This window comes from Penicillium crustosum (genome assembly GCF_028827405.1).
Source record: "Penicillium crustosum strain IBT 35664 chromosome Unknown utg000003l_segment0_segment0, whole genome shotgun sequence".
NCBI classification, from domain to species: domain Eukaryota; kingdom Fungi; phylum Ascomycota; class Eurotiomycetes; order Eurotiales; family Aspergillaceae; genus Penicillium; species Penicillium crustosum.
In genome coordinates this window covers 338090-358724 of record NW_026623124.1, presented here as the reverse complement: position 1 = coordinate 358724, position 20635 = coordinate 338090, and the positions used below count along the sequence as shown (strand labels likewise).

General features: G+C 46.4%; 7 protein-coding genes across 7 annotated transcripts; 2 read left to right on the top strand and 5 right to left on the bottom strand.

The window, feature by feature from the left end:
- Positions 1-91: 91 nt before the first annotated feature.
- Positions 92-422, bottom strand: N7487_007202 (uncharacterized protein; the record flags this gene model as incomplete). Its single annotated transcript, XM_056874932.1, has 2 exons — positions 92-345; positions 404-422. The coding sequence occupies 2 exons, from the start codon at positions 420-422 to the stop codon at positions 92-94; spliced, it is 273 nt and encodes a 90-aa protein (XP_056727120.1).
- Positions 423-1065: 643 nt separating this feature from the next.
- Positions 1066-2589, bottom strand: N7487_007201 (uncharacterized protein; the record flags this gene model as incomplete). Its single annotated transcript, XM_056874931.1, has 1 exon — positions 1066-2589. The coding sequence occupies one exon, from the start codon at positions 2587-2589 to the stop codon at positions 1066-1068; it is 1524 nt and encodes a 507-aa protein (XP_056727119.1).
- A 2233-nt stretch (positions 2590-4822) lies between these two features.
- Positions 4823-5152, bottom strand: N7487_007200 (uncharacterized protein; the record flags this gene model as incomplete). The annotated part of the gene is made up of 2 exons (XM_056874930.1): positions 4823-4912; positions 4976-5152. The coding sequence occupies 2 exons, from the start codon at positions 5150-5152 to the stop codon at positions 4823-4825; spliced, it is 267 nt and encodes an 88-aa protein (XP_056727118.1).
- A 2111-nt stretch (positions 5153-7263) lies between these two features.
- On the bottom strand, positions 7264-7704 carry N7487_007199 (uncharacterized protein; the record flags this gene model as incomplete). The annotated part of the gene is made up of 2 exons (XM_056874929.1): positions 7264-7419; positions 7480-7704. 2 exons carry the CDS (start codon positions 7702-7704, stop codon positions 7264-7266), a joined length of 381 nt encoding a protein of 126 aa, XP_056727117.1.
- Positions 7705-8887: 1183 nt separating this feature from the next.
- Positions 8888-10531, bottom strand: N7487_007198 (uncharacterized protein; the record flags this gene model as incomplete). The annotated part of the gene is made up of 1 exon (XM_056874928.1): positions 8888-10531. The coding sequence occupies one exon, from the start codon at positions 10529-10531 to the stop codon at positions 8888-8890; it is 1644 nt and encodes a 547-aa protein (XP_056727116.1).
- Positions 10532-13486: 2955 nt separating this feature from the next.
- N7487_007197 (uncharacterized protein) lies at positions 13487-13825 on the top strand (the record flags this gene model as incomplete). The annotated part of the gene is made up of 1 exon (XM_056874927.1): positions 13487-13825. The coding sequence occupies one exon, from the start codon at positions 13487-13489 to the stop codon at positions 13823-13825; it is 339 nt and encodes a 112-aa protein (XP_056727115.1).
- A 5155-nt stretch (positions 13826-18980) lies between these two features.
- Positions 18981-20324, top strand: N7487_007196 (uncharacterized protein; the record flags this gene model as incomplete). The annotated part of the gene is made up of 1 exon (XM_056874926.1): positions 18981-20324. The coding sequence occupies one exon, from the start codon at positions 18981-18983 to the stop codon at positions 20322-20324; it is 1344 nt and encodes a 447-aa protein (XP_056727114.1).
- Between the last annotated feature and the right edge of the window lie 311 nt (positions 20325-20635).

The following is a 20635-nucleotide window of genomic DNA, read 5'->3' as shown; positions in this document are numbered from 1 at the left end:
GGAGAGGAAGAAGAATAGAAGAAATAGACAAGCACGACGACCTGTATCATAAATTCGCTAATCAATATAACCCCCCAAAACCAACAATAACCTATTTACTCAACCCAAGCGGGTTATCACCGGTCTGCTTCTGCCCCCCGAGACTAGAGACGCCACTCTGCACCCCCTGTCCTGCGCTCTTCGTTGTATTGCTGACACCCTCTGTCGCACCCGAGACGGTCTGTCCAAGTCCTGATGTTGCGTTGCCAACGGTTGAACCAAGGCCGCCAACTGTGCTTCCCAGTGTGTTTGTCACGCCGCCGACTGTCTTGCCCAAGGTATCGCCTAGGCCGCCGAGAAGTCCAGCTATTGATGTTTGGTTAATTGGGGTTTGGGTTTTAGGTTTGGTACATGGGGAACATACGGTTTTGCTCGTTGGACATGGTGGTTATATGGAAGAGGATGTGTGGTTTGTGTGTTGTAAGGATATGTAATTCGAAGTGTCCGATGTTTCAATACAGTGTTGATCGAGATTATGGTAGAGTCGCAGGCATCGCCGTCTTTATTTATATCAACGCCACGCTCTGAAACCGGTTACATAGCCATGATATCAGGTGCAACATGCGCTACTTTCTGGCAGCCACCATGATCTAGCTTGATATCTTGGATGTGCCAATCTGACGTATGGCTGCCCCCAATGTTCCCCGCAGCGTAGATAATAACAAATCGTTATTGGTTGATATTCTCCGATCACTTGTGGAGATTGGCTGAGAGACAGTTTCTAGAAAGTTTGTTATATTAAACGATAGTGGCGAATGGTGGATGACTGGTGAGGGCCTGTTGTTGTGATGTTGTTTCTAATTGGGAGAGGCCAGAGGTATGATGTCATTGGCTGTCCGATGCCTCAATTGGGTGGACCTGGCCAGGATATTTATATTAACTGTAGGATGATCTCATGTCCGACAAAATCATGGTCTGCAAGAGTGAATTGGTATTTGCGATTGAGGAGCACAAGGTTGTCACACATCCTGTGGAGCAGATCAATGTCCACCTCGGAAGTATTATGGGTGTAACGCATCGGCATATTTACAAACTCGCCTTTCCGCGAGACTCATATGGCATGAACAACACAAGAATGCCCGCCGCGATGAACAGGGCCCCGCTCACATAAACAGGAATAGCAGTTGTGAGATCAGCGAACATGGCAATGATGGGAGCCATGATGCCAAAGATGCGATTTGCAGACGCAGTTAACGCATTTCCCGTACCGCGGTCCTTGGTGAGGAAGATCTCGGGAGTATATGCATATAACACAGCATACATGAGGCTACTCATGAAATTAAAGGCGCAGTTCCAACCCAACAGAGCATTTGATGTGGTAGCTGTTGTCGACGCAAGAAGGAAGGCTCCAGTTATAGCTGTCGAGGAGCTGAGAGCACCCTTCCGGCCAAAGCCTGGTAGTTCAACCAGCATTCCACCAAGCAGACAGCCTGGGATGCCCATGACGGCAATAATCAACGAGTTCCGATACGTGATGTATGTCGACCCATCACCGAATTCGGCGCCTCGGGACTGCTGAATGTATGGAAGGAATGCGTTGTATAGTGGGAAGCCGAGACCTATGAATGCCCAGACGAGGATGATCAAGGTTGTAGCCCATGCTCGCTTAGGAGTATCAAAAAGAGCACGGATATGGTCGAACCGCACTGCCTCTAGACGTTGTCGGACGATGTTTGCCGCGGTAAAATGTTGTATCTCGCCCTGGTCCAAGGCGTCGAGCTCAGTTATCGTCAAATCAGATGTTTTTCCATTCCTTCTGGCGACTTCGTGGACAACTTTCACAGCCTGCTCATTCCTCCCCTTTCCCATGAGGTATTTGGGGGACTCGAAAATCGTGAAAAACACAAACCGACCAACAAACATAATCATCGCAATGCCACCCATCGTGATCATAAACCACCGCCACCCCATGTTGTCAGATTTCGTACATCCTTCTGCTGAATCACAAGTTCTATACCCAAGTAGCGGCCAACCGATCAAATTAGCGACCACCTGCGCCACAGCCCAGTCAATCGACAAGATAGTCAACAGGTACTGATGTGACCCAGGTAGGAACTCCAGAAAGATGGCCGAGTCAACAGGCAGATTGCCACCTACGCCAACAGACCACAAAGCGGCAAATGTACATATAGCCGCGAAATTGGGCGATCCCGCCGCGATCAGGCCAAACACCGCCGTTATTCCGATCGTCAAGTTGAACGCCCATCTGCGACCGAAAATATCGCATCCAAATCCCCAAAACACCGCACCGACGAGCAACCCGATGTTTTGCGCAAGCGTCAACAGTGGCGCTTTTGACGGATGGAACTCGTTTGACACTACGGGAAGAATCAGAGAGGTAACAATTGGCCACAGGTTGTCGCTCGCCCAGCCGAATCCAATCACGACGAAGAGCTGCCACTGGTATCGGCCCATGCCGATCGTCTGAATCGCATGGTTGAGAACCTCAGCTTTGGCTTTGTAATTCGCGTCGGGACCCTCATCTTGAGGGATAGTTGGGCTCTCGATCGCCGCTGGCTCGAGGCCAGGCGATTTAATCGCTTCTGACATGTCGTGTTGAGGACAGGAAAAAGGTAGGAACGCGGCATCGGGGGGGGAACACCCCAGCTTATAGGGTGACTTCCCGCATTCTCACTCTGACCCCATCGGATTGGAAGGTCCATGTGTCTAATCATATCCCACGCAGCAACTTGCAGATCAGCATAATTCGGGGACTTCTTTCTTTTCCATCTGCTTCGATTGGATGGTTTGATGGCGTGATCGATTGGTGGTTTGGTGTCAGATCCGTCCAAGCATTTACCCAAATCAGAAAAGACCGATCCTACCCTGCAGGCATTCCTGACTCATTACAGGGATGTTTTCCGTATCACGTGGGAGGTCCAGAGCGTTTCGCTTTTGACAAAATTGAAGCCTTTGAATATGCTGAAGAAACATTGCCCATTATTGAAACCCATGCAAACTTCAGACTATGCTATTCATCCTTGGGTGCTCAGCACCATTTCCGCTTCAGCGCCAAGGGACACATAGAGAACGGACGGGCAACTTCCCACAGCTCCTCTGAAGGAGTAATATCTTGTGTCTGAAGTTCACTTTGGCTCGATTAATAATAGGAGGATTTCAATTTACCCAAACCACTTATCCACGACTTTCCTCAAGCAGTCGCTACTTCACGACCGCGAGAATAGGTTCCAGGATAGGCGACCCCCGCTAGGTCTAAAACCGTTGGTGGAATGTCCATAACTGTTAAGAAAGAGTGCGTTTTAGCGTGGTCGGGGTGTTCAAGTTGCAGATATTGAACAATGCAGGGACAGCGTATTCCCCTACTCCCTCGGTACCATTATCGGCCATCATCACACATAAACAGTACAAATGTGTTCTCAAGTTCCCTTGTTGACTCGAGATAATTGAGCACACGCCCAGAATTGGCATCAATTTCCTGAACCTTAGCTGCGAAAACCTCTCATTGATTTTCTGGATCTCTTTCGCTCCTCATCAGCCATTTCATTCCAGCCTTTACCCAAAGACCCCTGAGCGGGCTTGCCGCCTTGATTTGGATATGGCAATCTTGGATGATGCCGAGTCTGTGTATAAGGTCCGCCATGATATGGCTCGGCCTGATTAGCACTATTCGTACAGAAATTATGCCCAAACTAGCCCTTAGCGGATTTTTTAAGCCCGTTCCGCTCTTAATAAAGACTTTGCAGAGTTCGCAGAGTCAAGGGAAAATCTCCGCTGTGCAAGAGTTCCCGCTTAGCATCTTCATCATGGGTGCAGATATATGGGAATCAATCCAGGGGGTATATGATTTGGTAATGTGGTAAATGAGTGGGATTCGGGGCTTGGATTCACAAATACACCGGTGAGAAACGAAACAGTACACAAAAGAGCGGCAATGGCGATGGGGCAACACAATATTGTGTGGTTGTTATATTACTATGTCGATCCTTTCGAGGGAGGAGCGCGCTGACAGCTGTGCAAAGCAGGTCTCATTCCTACGATGCATCATGCAATGTGAAGCTGATTGCATAAACGCCAGCAGAGTGGATCGGCAGCGTTAATCTTAAATCCGGGAGGGGGCTGACTCCATTTCGGGGCTACCCGAAGCCCCGATTAGGATTAGCATTGAAAGAACCCCAATTCTAGTCCATATTGATACAAACCTCGTATAGATCGATCATTCCAAGTATTTCAAATTCATTTCTCAAATTTCCGACATCAGCTTGTGTAATGCTCTAATGCTCAAATGCTGACCATATTCTTTCATCCGCTCATAGTGCTTGTTTCAACGTACCGGTACTATGAAAAACGCTCATGTTCGAAGTGCTTGATTTGACCTGCGTCTGATATAATCATTTAGAAGAACGTATATCTTAGACTGTCCTATTATCCACTTTGATCAAAGGTATCTCAAGTATCTACTCACCCCCAATCTGACGTAAGAAATTATATATTTCGGGGATTCAAGGAACGAGTGGCGCGTCTGCGCAAACTTCCCATCGCGCACTACAGTTCAACACAAAGGGCAACGCTACTGGATTCAAAATTAAGAAGTCCAATATGGGATGAGGTTCATATTCGAATACATTCTACGAACCATCTACCCATTAATGAGTGACAAGTAACATCCTCGTTCGAAGTTCGAACTTAGTATTGAGCTGAGTTCCGAAACACGGCTAGCAAATTGGTTGATGTTGGATCATTCCAAGTTGCCTCGGTAGTTCCAGCGGGAGACTGGCCAAAATACCACTCCATTCCCATCGACAGCACGCCCTCTGCTCTCCCTCTAGCACTTGGCTCCGCCCTCGGTGCCACCGTGGCACGAGCTGCGGCCACAGTCTTGGATCTCAGTCCACTTTCCATTCTTGCACTCGACCTTGCCACAAAAATATTCATTAGCAAACATGACGTGATAACTCAAGGTGATATGTTAACATACAATACCGGTTCTGTCACAGCCGCAGAAGTGTCGGTCTCCGTTGGATGATGCACAAGGGCTGTTTGTGCGTCTTTGAGCGGGATCATAGCCGGCTCCGCAGGTGTCTCGCTTGTCCAAGGCTGAAGCACTGACGGCAGTGGCGGCCATGAGGGTGAAGAGGATTGCAGTGACCTTCATTGTGAAAGAGGTGTTATGTATTGAAACGGGATTGTTTGTTTGAGATTGTTGATTGGCTAGAATTGCTTGATGTCTAAGATCACGTCTTTCTGGCAGGATATGTCGATATATTTATACTTCTTCAGACCAAATGCCAAATCGTCTCGGCTATCTCCTTGTCACGAATACATCCCATATTGTTGGAGTTGGGCGCCTTGTTTGCCAAAGTTATTCCTCAAAGCCAGAAACCGGCCCTCAATTCGATGTTGCATTGCAGCCATTTGATCAGACGATGATTCTAGGCCCCCGAGCTGCAGAAAAACAGCTCATAGAAATATTATTGTCTTTGCTCGAATAGTCGAATCTCCGCGTAGATCATTCTTGGCAGTTTTAGAACACGAATGAACTTCTGCTAGATCATTCCTATATGATTGAGTCTATGCACATAAGCCTGGACAAGTCATGGGGGCCGAAATCGGAAGTGGAAGCTCCGTTTTTTTGCTGCAAAAAAACGATTATGGATTGAGCAACTGATACTCAGTGTACAATTGAAGACGCGTCAAATGTACGCATTGGATTTCCAATGTAACTTAAGAAACTATCATTGAATCGTTCAATGTTCAAGCATAACATTGAGCTTACCATGGGGAACTCAATTGCATATCCCACTAACTCTATCAAGTATAATAGAGCGCCCAATGATGTCCAATGAAATACCTAGGAATCTAGGAGCTAGCCCAATTTCGAAATTAGAAGGGGTAGTACAGCATTGTCAGCTAAGAGAGTCTCATACTTGATGTTGACAAATCGAGTGGGCTCCCAAGGTTGCCCAACTTCCAAGGTTGTCCTCTTTAGAACACATGCGGGGCCCAGATATGCAGGAGGACTCGGAGATGAAGTAATCGATAATATAATTCATACTCGTTAATTATAGGTCTACGTTACATAAATTGTTTGTTCTGGTGGTCAGGTACCAGCATTAGAGGTGTCACATCCATAGTTTACTATGTAGATAGCAGGCTGAGACATCCAATACATACAGCTCAGTTCTTCCTCCCATTGCCCACCTTAATGATTGCCGATTTCAACCATTCAGGCCACCTAGGTAAGCTGTAAGGAGTACGTAAAACCAGCATGTCTTGGGTTACATGCATCAATTGGATTTTTGACAGGACGGGGCGGAGCGCGGGAGATCCACACGCCTCATTACCCCGTCTTTGTCAGAGACCCCTTTGCATGGCCTAACAGAAATCCCCGGCCTAATGGGAATATACGTTTTGTAAAGATTCAAATACAAATAGCACAAGTGGTAAATTCTCTGTTTTCAATATTTTGGTCTAGTAAATATGTCACTGAATTTGACATGAAAAACTACCTTTATAGAGTACTATTTCAACATCTAAAGTTATCGTTGTGATGGTGTGAAGGGCTGACCTGCATCTGCATGGGCTATAGTCTCTTGGCGAGGACTAGGTCTACCCCGCACAACATGGTGGAAGTCAAGGCCCAAATAAGTATGTAGTATGTAGTATGTACTCCGTAGGAATGTATCCCTTGAACTTCTTTATGGAATATTTTATTCCATAAACGGGACGGCCTAATCAAAGATGCAGAGACCCGTCCACAAGTGCATGGCCCCCAGCCCTGGAGCTTAAATTTCAACACCAAATAGTACTGATATAAGCAAAATGATACCGGTCATACTTAGTCCCCTGCGCACACCCTTCCAACCTTGGAATGTTCAGCTGAGTTCTACTGAGTTCAGCCCTGGTATAAGACCTGACAAGGCAAAGTGACTCGAGGCAACCATCATCTTTACTGTGCGTCAGTCTCAAAGCTAGGGCAACCATATGACCCGCTAACAAAGTCGGTGGACTTTATCTCTCTACAGTGGTCTCACAAAATTTACTGCGACGTCGATTCAAAGTTCGAAGTGTTTGAATTGTCCCGGCTATATACGCAAGCAAAACCTAGTGTCCCAAGCGAAACCAAGTCAGTTGCAAAATTCGACAGCAAGAAATGCTCATATCACAGAGAAAATCCCGCTGCTGAAGCTAACAGCCATTTCCAAAACCACTTGTTCGGACTCCAATGCTCCTCCCAATCATGTCCAAGATGACATCTTAGATCTCTTAGATCATGAGACGCTCGACCTGGTTCTTGATGGCGCGGATCTGAGCGGTCAGGTCACTGGCCTCGTTGGTGGTGATAGAGGCAGCGATAACGGGGCGGGAGACACCGGTGGCACGGCCAAGAGCCATCTTGCTGGGAACGTAGACGTAGGGAACCTAATTTAGATGGGATGATTAGTTTTGATTTTAGATAGAGCTTTGGGGTATTCGACTCACGTTCTTGTCCTCGGCCAAAAGAGGCAAGTGAAGGACGATAGCGAGGGGGCTGGTATCGGCGGCCATGATGACAAGCTCGGAGGTACCGCGGTTGAGGGACTTGGTGCACTCGTTGGCACCCTTCTTCAGCTGACGGTAGTGAGCGGCCTGCTGGACAAGGTCGAGGAGGCTCTGGGCGAGGGCCTCATCGGCGATGGGCCACGCTGCGGAAGTATCTTCGGCCATTGTTGTATTGTAGTTGGGAATTCAAACACCAGATCTTGAAGAAATGGCTCACTCGGGGGATCACGGCCGTGTAATTAAAACGGAAAATAAGTGAGATGTAGATTGAGGATGAGTTGAAGATGATCGTGGGAAATTTCCTGAGAGCGGACCGTTCACGCACACCGCCTGCTGAATTTGCACTTTTTTCTGCAGCTGGTGGGTACCCACTGCTCTTGTCTTATTGGTCGCCCCGGATATCCCGCCACCGAGGATTGGTGCCTGTTTTGTCAGGCCGAAAGGCGAAATCCGTTTTGTTCAGCATACTTCCAACCATGCCCACGAATATACGACATTGCTTGCTCAATGGTCTGCTAACCATTTGCTTAGGATCCCAATAATCAGTGTGGAAACATTAAGATACTAGGCTGTGGTCTATCGGTTGCTCTAACGAATGATAGAACCACCAACACCGTGTTATATATCTTAGAGACTGACTACCTATTGCGTACTGATACACTGTTTTATGCTCCAACACACACCTATTAAACTACTTTGGGTATTTACCGCAGTATTAAAAATACTATAGGGATACCCTCAACGCACGCCCAACTCTAGATATACCAGTATAATTTCAAGTACCTCTTTTATGTGAATCTTATAGAAAAGGTACATATTGCATCCAACCTGTGCGGCCTAAACTCCATTTGGGGTTCGGGCCGAGTGTTGGGCCGGGTATACAAGCGGGCTGAGAACTGCGGCCAGCGGCAGGCATACCTAAAGTAGTCTAGCAGGTGTGTCGGGATAAAACAGTGTGTTGGTAGTCGTTCTCTATATTAAGTTCCCTCCCCTGTCACCCTGTAGCGTTCGTATTTTCTAGTTTCTCTACCTCGGATACCGATAAGAAACAAAAACGGACCGATAATTCCGCTGAATTGTTGCAGAAATTGGCCAGGAATGGCGTGAAATACGAAGAGCTACGGGTACAGAAGGGTGTCGCTGTCTTGCACTAATCACATCTACACACTAATCGAGAAATTCTACAGCAATTCAGGCCTTCTTCAAAGCGTTGTCCATAACTCATAATAAAGGCTTTCATTTTTTTCACCAAAATTATTGGAGGCCTCAAACAATTCTCTTATATACAATGGGAATTTTATAATTCCATGCGTCTTAATATGCAAATTTCACGAAAACATCAAAACATTCAATCAGTGCCGTTCACAGTGGCAGAGGCAAGTCTGGAGCGAGCACGCAGTGCAGGACCAAACTTGAACAGAATGAACGGAATGAACGTCAAAACAGTCGCCACCAATGCCAACAACAATCCAGCGTACTGACTACCCATGTTGTGGAAGAACTGTGAAGCAAACAGCGGCGACACAGCACCGAGTGTGTTACGCATGAAACCCTGACCGGCAATGGCAGAGGAAGAGTGTTCTCCGTAACAATCGGCCGTGTAACTGTAGCACGACTCGAAGATGAAGAAGATACCAATAGTGATGAGGGCAAGTCCGATGATGGGGCCCATCCAGTGGAGACCCTTATACTGGGTGAAGCTGTAAATGAACAATCCGACGGGCAGCCAGACGGCTCCGCACAGGGCACCATACAAACGAGCTTCGGGTGCGACCTGAACGTTCGGGTCGGAGGAGAGGGACTTGTACTTGCGAATTTGAAGGAAGTTGAGACCAAATCCGATGGTGGTTCCGAGGCAGAGGGAGATGTAAGGAAGACCAGAGACACCCTCGTTCCAGCCACGCTTCTCCTGGAAGGTGATGGGGATCACGGAAAGGAAGAGGAAGGTCAGGAACCAGGCGAAACTGATCCACAGACCGAAGGCAAAAACGACAGGCTCGCTGAATAGCATCTTGACGGCCTTGACAGAGGAGTTGTGCAACATGTGTTTAATTCCAGGGGCTTCGATATCGTTGTGGGTAACGAAACGCTCATCGCCGGTAGCCTTGCGAATTGCCTTCGCGCGCTTGGCAAGACAAACACTGCCACGAGTTTCAGGGAGACAAATGATGATGACGATACCAAGGGGAATGTTGGCCAAACCCTGGATACCCTCGAGCCAGCGCCAGCCGAGAGCTTGATCGATGAAGCCGGCATAGATGGGTGCACCGACTGTACCAAGGATAGCGATGAAGGAGAAACAAGCCATAGGGATGGCACGGTGCTCAGGTGTGTACATATCTCCGAAAGTACCACCGACAAGAATGGTGCCGACACAACCAAACAGACCGAGCAGAGCACGGCAGACTAGGATAGTGGCAATGTTCTTGCCCAGAGCGAGACCGATGAACATAAGACAGAAGCAGACATAGGCACCGATATAGATGACCCGGCGGCCGGCCAACTCACAGAAAGGAGCGAGGAAAAGTGGAGCAATTGCACAAGTAAAGTTGAAGGTGAATAGACCAAGCTTGCCAATTAACTCTGTTGTACCGAGATCCTTTGCCATGCCTCCAATTCCGGAACTGTATGCTGTCGTGGCGAGACCGATGAAAAGTGTCATCAGGCAAAGCTGAGTGCTGATGAAGGCCTTCCGGCCTGAACCCCAGTTGAAGGGGTTCTCCTTGTCTCCATCAACGAAGTCAAGTACGATGAATTCTTGACCATTGTGCTGCACAGGCTTGGTGGCTGTAAGGGGAAGATCGACGTCGACCTCTTGCAATAAGCTGCTGTCATAGTGGTGGGTTTGCTCTTCTGAAAGTTCGTCTCGGTGTTTTCCTCCGACAATTAGACCCTTTGTCGTGTGTGTGTCGTGGGATGGGGTACTATCAGGTGAGGGAACATTCTCATTATGGGAAGCCGATACGGGCTGAGGATTCTTGTTGGCCTTCATGTTGTGTATAGTGTGGAAGGTGAAGGGAGGAAATGTCGATTCAGGGGAGAATGAATAAAACGGGGGTTGGGTGCCTTTCTATAATAATATTTAAGCGTTCACGCTCAAAATCTGCCTGTTATACGTCATGCTCCGGACTCCAGAATTTGGTGAGAACCGGGGCTGCGGGATTATACGGAGGGGTGGGGAAGGGTAATTCCAGGCAATGATGGATTATGATGGGAGCACCGAGCCGAGAAAGAGTCTGCTGATCAATGAATGAGTTGGACCACTAAGTAAGTAGTGGGTACGACGATAACTACGGATCCATGGAAACTCCTCGTGCCTGAGCCTTTTTCTGCTTGCCTTTGTTGGATGTAACTACTGTCTGGATCACTGAGAGAAATGCTATAACAGATATTTTCTCCAGTTCTCGTTTGTGGTATCCTTTTCTCCTTTGTGCATTCTCGAGCTCCAGCCTCTGGGGCACGCTTTGCACGCTTTGACCGCGTATAGATTTTTACAGACGGTGTCGGAACCAGGGGATTCATGTTTCGGACAAATGCCGTGGTTTAACTTTTCAATATATCGCCGACGATGGTCCGAATAACCTCCCGAGCCGACTTGATATGATTGGTCAACGGCCCCACATCAGCATGATACAGTCGGCATGCCGTTTTTCACTCGGCCGATGTACCCGAGTGAAGGGAGAAAGCGTGAGAGTCCAGGAACCCCCAATTCTTATACAAAAACTCATTTTCAAGTGCTACAGCATACATTTAAGTCGTAAATCAACTTGTTAGTGAGGTTATAACCATGCACTTACCATTTATTAAGCTTCGGGGTGACCCACTCGGGACCTGTTCCTCTTCCCAAGATTCTTCCCGGTGAGGCCGATTGCAGAAGAATGCCCGAGATTTGCCACTAAGTTGATGCCGAGGATATGATTGGCTGGGTGATCTTCGGGCTTTCGTATCCATTTATACGATCATTTCCAATAATATCCTGTGCCTGGACCAGCGCTTCCTGACCTTCCCCAACGGGTTCCTATTCCACCCCAAGTCTCCCCGAAGCCTCCGAGTCCGCTAATCCCGTTTCTCCTTAGATTCTGATATGTGTCCCATGGGGGAGACGAAAACGCAATTGCAATAAAATTCATTTTGTCTCCACTGGCTTAGTTGTCAACCGGCCGATCCGGCCATATTGTCGGTGCTCGGGTAGTCGGTCTCTTTCTCACGTTATGCTACGTGTCTCGTGCCTCGCATAAGGCGAGTTATCATTATGCAGTGTGTCTCGTCATAATCCAAATTCAATGTACGGAGTAACTTGCCCCCATCTTTGCATGGATCATACGGCCAAACAATCTCTCTATACTGCGTATGGGGTATACCTATCATATTGCAAAAGCATTTAATTTTATGACTTGGACCCTTTCCACAATATCCGTATTGAGGGGGAGCAATAAGGTTCTATTTCCCCGTCTTTCCCCCTCGCTTCAGTTTTTCGACCAGCTCACAAATCCTGCACCATAGAGCAAATAGTGTGGAAGACCTTCTCAATGACTGCACTTGATGTAGCCTGGAATTTATCAATTGCCAATTGGCTGCTGGGATTCGAGACGTGCTGTAATCGAAATCTCTGACGAGATCACACCACGTGTCTCGTGCAGTATGAACATAATGCCATTTTCGGCGCGTTCGGGACGCATAATAGTTTGTAGAATGAATTAGTGGCGAGCGTCTCGAACTGGATTAGAAGCACTTCAGAGTGTTGCAGTGGCATGCAGATGGGGTGACAACGGGGTTCGATTAAGCAAATAGTTGGACGGACTTATATCGGTCGCTTTTTGCGTCTATTCGGGGACTGGACCATGCGATTTCGCCACAGAACCGGTATGTTTGATGTCAAATGACTTGCAAAGATTTACACCATGCGAGATGACGCCGACCACATAATTCGGGCGTTCGGTGGGATGAGAGAAGAGGGGGTTGTTGACCTCATCGATCATTCCACAACTGGTTTGGAGGAAGAAAATAGTCGACTGGGGTGTCAGTCGATGGTTCAGCTGTTTTAGTGTAGAGGTTGTCCGCATCGGCTTGACAGAAACAATGGTATTTGTAATGTGGCTTGAGGGTCGGGTGCTTCGAATGATGGGTGTGCGGCGAATGTGCCGATACTAACGAGACATGTACTCTGGGATTTCCTATGTGACTAGTGTACAGTTGACTAGCTGCTAGACAATGGTTAGGAGCCTGCGACGTTGTAGAATTGCCCGAGAGCGTGTTAGTGAAGTCAAAGGACATATCCAGGCAGTCTGGGGAGGGATAATAATTAGATTTATCCTTGTAAAAGATAAGATGGCAACTTTACCTAACATTACCCCTCGGAATATCTCACAGTCGAGTTTTAGAGGCCCATTCCGTGCTCTACGCATACCCTATGCCTTGGAGTCAAGTTCTTTCAATGGTTCAGACTTGGTTTACGTACGATTCCACATTTTATTGGTTCGAATGTTGTTAGATTATTTTTGGATATAAAATCTTATCATCTGCAGAATTAGAGGCCTCCACCTTGCCTTCTTGGGCATAGAACAACCCTCAACACAAAACTATCACTCAGAATGTCGAATTAGCCTCGAGGATGTCAGCGACCAAATACCAAATTGAACACATGCAGACGTGCTCTCTGCATGCAGCAACCTTTGAGAGAAAAGTTATCTATTTATTAGGGACATTTCCTAAGTAGAGTTAGGTAGTATACCCCGTGGGGAGTAGTTCAATGTTAATGGAACTAACGGGCCAATCAGCTTTTAATCCTTGTTTGGTAAACAACGGCGATTCGATATCGAATTGCCTGTTTATCCGATCTGTGCTTGTATCTGCTCATGCTATATAATTCTGATATATTTCAATATTGGGGATTATTTCAGTTTCTTTCATTGACTTACCTGTTGAACGTTCTTAAGTATATTCCAAAATGCCGCAAAATTACGGTTCCGAATATACCGGCTCCAAGCTTACTAGCTACGGCTTGAAGTTTCATAACTGGCCAGGAGCTGGTGAGCAGGCTGCGGAGCATTTCGGTCTCTCCCATGCTGTGATCGTTCCGGCAAATGCTCGCCGCATATTGATCGGAGGTCAACTCGGAATTCGAGATGACGGTTCCATCCCCACAGACCCAGTGGAGGAAGCGGATATCGCCTTTGAACATGTTGAGCGTGCCCTGAAGGCTGCTGGCGTTGGAGACAATGCGTGGGAATACGTCTACAAGGTTTGGCATACTGAATGTGAAGTTACGTTAGAAATACGCAACTGATCCATTTCTCAATAGATTAATACCTACGAAGTCGCAATAGAGGGGCTTCAGAACGGTGTTAAGAAAGCAGCTCAGAAGTACTTGAAGCAGACACGCCCGGCGTGGACTGGTGTGAATGTGGCCTCTCTCGTGATGCCAGGTCTAGACCTGGCATTACACCGCCCACAGGTGCAGTACCTCCGCACCTGCACCTGCACCTCAGGAGGTTCAGGTGCGGACCTTCGCACCTGACCCGCACCTGAGGGTCGACAGGTTCGGTGCAGGGTTACCCTCATCAACCCGCATATGCATAAATTTCTGACACCTTACCCCTTTTGGCTGGATAAAATGGATGATTCATCTCTGTTTTTTACACCTGTTCCGTCAGCCTGAAGCCATATCAGTGAATACTCTATCAACATAAGGATTTATGAACAAATACTTATGTAAAAGTAAACAGTAGGTATTGTTACCTATAAACTCTAAATAAATACAAAGAAATTCGACGTTGGAAGTGGTCAATAAGGGTTATTGACAAAACAGCATGTAAAGTTGCAGATATATATATCGAGTATGCTGTTTACCTTATGTATCTTCAAAGGCATAACTACAGTTTTGTGTAAAGAACTTCAAGATGTTGTCAAAATCACCTTATTTTGATATCATTGTAACCGTCAAATCTTCTTCTATCATGTTGTCTTAGAGAATTAAGAATATCTAACACAGATACATCATGAATTGAGTTCAAACTTCCCAGTTGTTAGACTTAGCTGTTCTGATTATAATATTTTCTCAACCTGAGGGTTACTTTGAGGTGCAGTGAGGTTTATTCAGGTTTACCCCTGAGGTGTAGCGAGGTGTACCGAGGTGCGATGAGGTTTAATTAGGTTTACCCCTCAGGTGCGGTGAGGTGCACTGAGGTGCGGTAGGGTTACTATACAAATTACCCACTGAACTAGCCAATAGGATCTACTTATAGATACTCAAGATGATAGATCAATTCTAGCATCTTGAACAGGGTCAAACAGAGGCCCCAAGAAGATCATGTATCTTTTCATGTAAAGCAATCAGTACGTTTTTTATCTTCTTCTTCTCTAGTATCTAGCTAACTGAACCTACTATGTCTCAGCTCTCAGACATCTACCCATCGTCTCACTTCGATAGTCAAGACGGGGTGCCATATGACGCGTTACACTTCCTCCTCCCCGAAGACTCCCTCTCCCAACGCGAAAGCCAGAGCCAGAGCCAGAGCCGGAGCCAATACCAATCCGAAAGCCAGTTTGGATCAGTTCCAGACCTTCTTAGCCCTCAGTCACACATTTCACCACTCGCTCCAGACACCCTTGCGCGAATTAAGCCTGACCGTATCAACGAGTTCATTATCTGTACACCAGAAATGACAAAGGAGTTCGTGGATTGGTGGCTTAAGACTGGCTATGGTAGGTCGAAGCAAAATCTCAATTGGGATATAAGTCCTACCAAACGTCGTGCAGATTGCTGGAAAGGGTTCCAACAAGTTGCAAACACCAAAGATGGAAAGCCAGGCGTTATGTGCAAACGTTGTCGCACAGTTCTCGCGCATCCAGCTACGAATCATACAGGGACATCAACAATGCAGAAGCACCTTGATGGTCCAAGATGTAGACAACGAGTACCGAAGCAGGCACTCCAGGGAACTAGTAGTGTCCACCAGCTACTTAGTGACGCAGTATGTTTACCTATATTTCTTGTTGAATATTAAGACGAATCCTTAATTAACTATATTTCAGGCTGAGAGAAGACCAGTACCTACCTTTACACAGCAAATATGGGAGCAGAAGCTACTTAATCTGATCACTGTATCACATTTACCCTTCCTCTTTGTCGAGCATCAAGAATTCCACGACCTTATCTCTTACGCCCAACTAGCACCTACACTACCAAGCATCCCATCAAGAAAGGTTATTCGTGAGCGTCTCCGAGAGTTCGTCAAAGAGTCTCAACAAAAGACTCTACAACAGCTCCCACCCAGTGCAAAGATGTCGATTGCCCTTGACTGTTGGACTTCGCCATTTAAACATGCCTTCATGGCTATCACAGGATACTTTTTAGACCAGGAATGGGAGTATCGTGAGGTACTCCTTGGCTTTGAGCCAATTTCTGGTACTCATTCTGGCGTTAACCTTGGTGAAGTTGTTATTCGAATTCTACAACAGCACCAGATCATTCACCGTATACTAGCGGTGACAACTGATAATGCGTCTAATAATAAGACACTTATCACAGCGGTGAATGAGTCAATCAAGGATCTACAGTCAGACCCGGAGATAGATTCGACAATTGTTCAAGTGCCTTGTCTTGCCCATGTCATTCAACTGAGTCTACTTGATTTACTTGGTAAGATCAAGGCTTCGCCGAGGAATGATAATGCTGAGTCAGAATTACCTGACGATCGGTTACGTCAACTCCGCTCGCGCCAACAGAAGCATGAGATCGCTGATACATTAAACAAGGTATGCTTCTATTTATGAACTGTGAATAATACTAACTATTACTTATAGGTCCGAGGTCTTGCAGTTTTTATCAACGGGAGCCCTCAACGCAAAGAAAACTTCTTAAACCTCCAGTCCAATACTCAGTCACAGCTCCTCCCAATCCAGGATGTTCGTACACGATGGAACTCGACGTTCCTAATGCTCCGGCGGGCAAGAAGACTTTATACTACGTACAATTCGTACTGTGCGGACTTCAATCAACCCTATTTCGCATTAAATTCAGAGGGGTGGCGACAGATTGACTATCTACTTTGTATCCTCCAGCCTTTTTTTACATTCACCACATTGGTATGTCGTACCAAAGACTCGAGTATCCACCTTGTCTTCAGGATCTACAACAAGCTCTTTGATCATCTTGAAAGGTCAATATCTCAACTTCAGCGGAAGAAGGTTCACTGGAAACAAATGATGCTCTCTTCCCTTGAAGCTGCAAAAGAGAAATTGATCAAATACTATGGTATGACTGATAGTATTGAGGGTGATCTCTACGCAATTGGGACAATCCTAGCACCGTCGAACAAAATGCAATTCTTTTCAACAAGTGATTGGGACCCAGATCCAGAGACTGGAAAGGACTACAGAAAGGAATACCGTGAGAGTCTCCAGTCACTTTTAGAGAGGTATCGCCAACATGTACCATCAGATATGGTTCAGTCTGATAGCCATTTAATGACAACCGAGTCAGAGCTTGAGAGGGCATGTGGGCGTGATCTTTCAAAGGGATCAACTGGTCCGCAATATGACGAGCTCACTAAATATCTCCAGAGTGGTAAGTTAGCACTAAGTCTATATGATCATAAAACTAATATTCTTAGATACTATCGATGGTTCAGCTAGACTCTTCTGGAAGAATCATCAAAGAGAGTTCCCTATTCTTGCCCGCATTGCCCGTGATATCATGTCAATTCCAGCGACTGGTGCTGGAGTTGAACGTCTTTTTAACTCTGCCCGGGATATATGCCACTACCGCCGGGGTTCATTAAACCCAGAGACTATTCGCGATATCATGTTGTATATGTGTACAACAAGATTTGACTTGAAGGAGGAGCAGCGGCTAATTCTGCAAGAGTATCTTATGGATCATGAAATGGCAGCTTCAGCTGAAGCACTTGACATCCAGACACACTCCTTCGACGCTATCAGTGATGATGAGGAAGATGTTGAGGTACATCATGATATACCACCACTCTTAGCAGTTGCTGCCGGGAAGCGCCCTATGGTCTTTTCTGGTGATGAGGAGGAATCTGAAGGCGATGAACTTCCGGAGATAGATAAGGGCAGGGTCTCCGTGTCGCCTGACCTACCTGATACACAGCATCGTGTATCAGGTAGGATGCGGAAGAAATCGAGACTACTGGATGGGTATATAACTTAATAGTTTAACTCTTGAGAACATACTGTATAATAGATATTATCACTGCAAATGTGAGAATTGAAGCCCTATTCAAACATGAAACTATGACCTATGATATGCACTCAATCCTCTTGTAAGGCTATACAGTAATAAATCTTTAGCTTACAATTACAAAAGAATACAGCCCAATTCTACATAATTTATGCAATTACCCCCAAGTCACGTTTCTAGCATATTAGTCATAGTTTTCGCACCTCAGGGGCACCTCAGGGTTACCCTCATGAGGTGCGGTGCTCAACCTACCGCACCTGAGGGTCGGAATCTTTGAACCTACACCGCCCAAATGGAGGTGCAGGTGCAGGGTCGGTAGGGTTACCCGAGGTGCAGTGCCAGGTCTAGCCAGGTCTCCATTTAGAGATTGAAGTTGAGGCTTATCTTCCAAACTGACACTTGTCGCAATTGATGTGATTCTTAATGCCATATTTCGTGTGCTCTTTTTAGACTTTCTTTGTACATGAGTAATAAGTGTTGGAGAATTAGAGGATGTGTGCAAAGGTTGGTTGATAGTAAAATACATACTTCTTTCTAGATATGGCTTCAATGTTCCTATATGTTTAAGAAAAAACATGCAATTTCAACCAATCAGCATGTTAGCTCAGGGGAAGAGCGCCGGGCTCATAACCCGGAGGTACGTTTCACCGCAACCAATTTCACCTTAAAACATTCAACTAACAATCACAATAGGACCCTGGATCGAAACCAGGACATGCTATGTCTATCTTTTTTTTTTTTTTTTTTTTTTTCTTTACGTGGCTATCACTATTTAAACAAATCACTTTCACCTTTGTCAATATTCTAGTATATCACATGCGGGGGTGGGGTCTTTCAAAGTCCATCATTTTGACCACACTCGTCGGGGAACGCTATGACATCAGAAAGTCCACCCATGATTTATTCACTTTGCAAATATATAGCTCTGGAGCTACAATTAACAAGGTCTGTATGAGTGGGCCAAGAGCATCATGACTTCATTGACTCTCGGATATAGCTATATGCAAGATTCTTTCAATCATCTAGAAGCATTGTCCGGCCGGTTTGTTCCCCAGAGCATCATACTGATGTAACATATGGATGTTTGAAATTACATCGATATAAATGTATAAATATATACCTAGGTAATCAACTCAACAATCCCAGAGGATAGCCACAGTCAAAGTTTGTAAGCTCAATTTAGATCGTTACTTCCTAAAAACATGACGCAAAGCAGTTCACATCACCTTCACAGGTAATGCATCCATCCTACCCCAACCATGACATCTCGCTCACATTTGAAAGGGTCGGCAACTGGATGCCAGCAGACCACCAAGCCCACAAAGAATGGCTTGGGGGAATAATCAAGAAGGTCGACGACAATGATGACAAAACCCTCCATCCGGTCCTAGAGGAATTCAAAGAACTCATCGAGTCCAACACACGCATATACATGCTCTTGAGTTCAATGTTCAACGAAGTCCCACGAAACAAACGATACGGCCATGACCCAACAGGCAACCCCGAAATCCGCAACTATACCCATTTCCTGCTTGTTATCAACCACCTCCTTACCACTGCGCCGTCCTGGACCGACAAGGCACACCGCGTTGGGCTAGTTGGTCTCCCAATCAATGCCGTCCTCGACTGGCCCATGGGTACACCCAGTGGGTATGCAGCCTTCCTAGATCCCGAGATCAATGCGATGCTCAAGAAGATCTTGAATGTGTGGGGCGAGTTCCTACGCTCACCCGCTTCCGCTGATGTGCTCAATGACACCTCTCATGGATGGTTCGGTAAGACTGGCCTTCGGGATCTTACGGCTGTTGCAAAGGTTGGCGTGCAGGCTGAGACGGATTTGCAATTCCATGATATGTTCGAATGTGACCCGACTGCGCCAAATCACGGATTCCAGTCGTGGGATGACTTCTTCACCCGTACCTTGAGACCCGGAATACGCCCCGTTGAGGACCCGCAGGACGGAAGGGTTATCGCAAACGCCTGCGAGTCGAAGCCTTATAGGCTTGCGCGTCATGTTCATGCGCGTGACAAGTTCTGGATTAAGAGTCAGCCGTACTCTGTACTCGACATGCTAGGTCATGATGCTCTTGCGTCGCAGTTTGTTGGCGGCACTGTCTACCAGGCGTTCCTTAGTGCCTTGAGCTATCACCGTTGGCATTCGCCTGTTAGTGGCAAGGTCGTGAAGGCTTATGTTGTTGACGGTACTTACTATTCTGAGCCTCTGTTTGAAGGTGTTGGAAACCCGGAGGCCGAGCAAAAGGATATTGATATGGCGGGTCAAGTCACTTCGCAGGGATATATTACTTCAAGTGCGACACGGGCACTTATTTTCATTGAGGCCGATGATCCAGCCATTGGGTTGGTGGCGTTTATCGGAGTTGGTATGGCAGAGGTGTCTACTTGTGATATCACTGTCAAGGAGGGGGATAGATTGGAGAAAGGAGATGAACTTGGTATGTTCCACTTCGGTGGTTCAACACATTGTCTTCTTTTCCGGAGGGGTGTTCATGTGTCTGGGTTCCCAGAACCTGGAATGGAAGAGAACAAGCCTGTTCGAAGCAGACTGGCAGTTGTCTCGTGAGGGATGAGATGTATCTACTATCATACAAAATCTGCTTCAAAAAAGGAAATCGTATTAACGCAGTTGTCTCTTTTACTGATACTCGGTGGGTATAGTAGAACACTGCTATGAAAGAGGCAGGCATTCTAGAGCATCATCATAAATATGGTGATTTTGAAATTTCAATCACCTATGTTCATTGCTCATAGTTTATTGTCAAATGCCTACAGATCTACTAGTACTATAGATTGAAATGTTAACCAAACTCTTTTTGAGTACATGAATTTTACTGGAAAGATCCATCTCCAGGTTGTCTGTATACCACTACATAC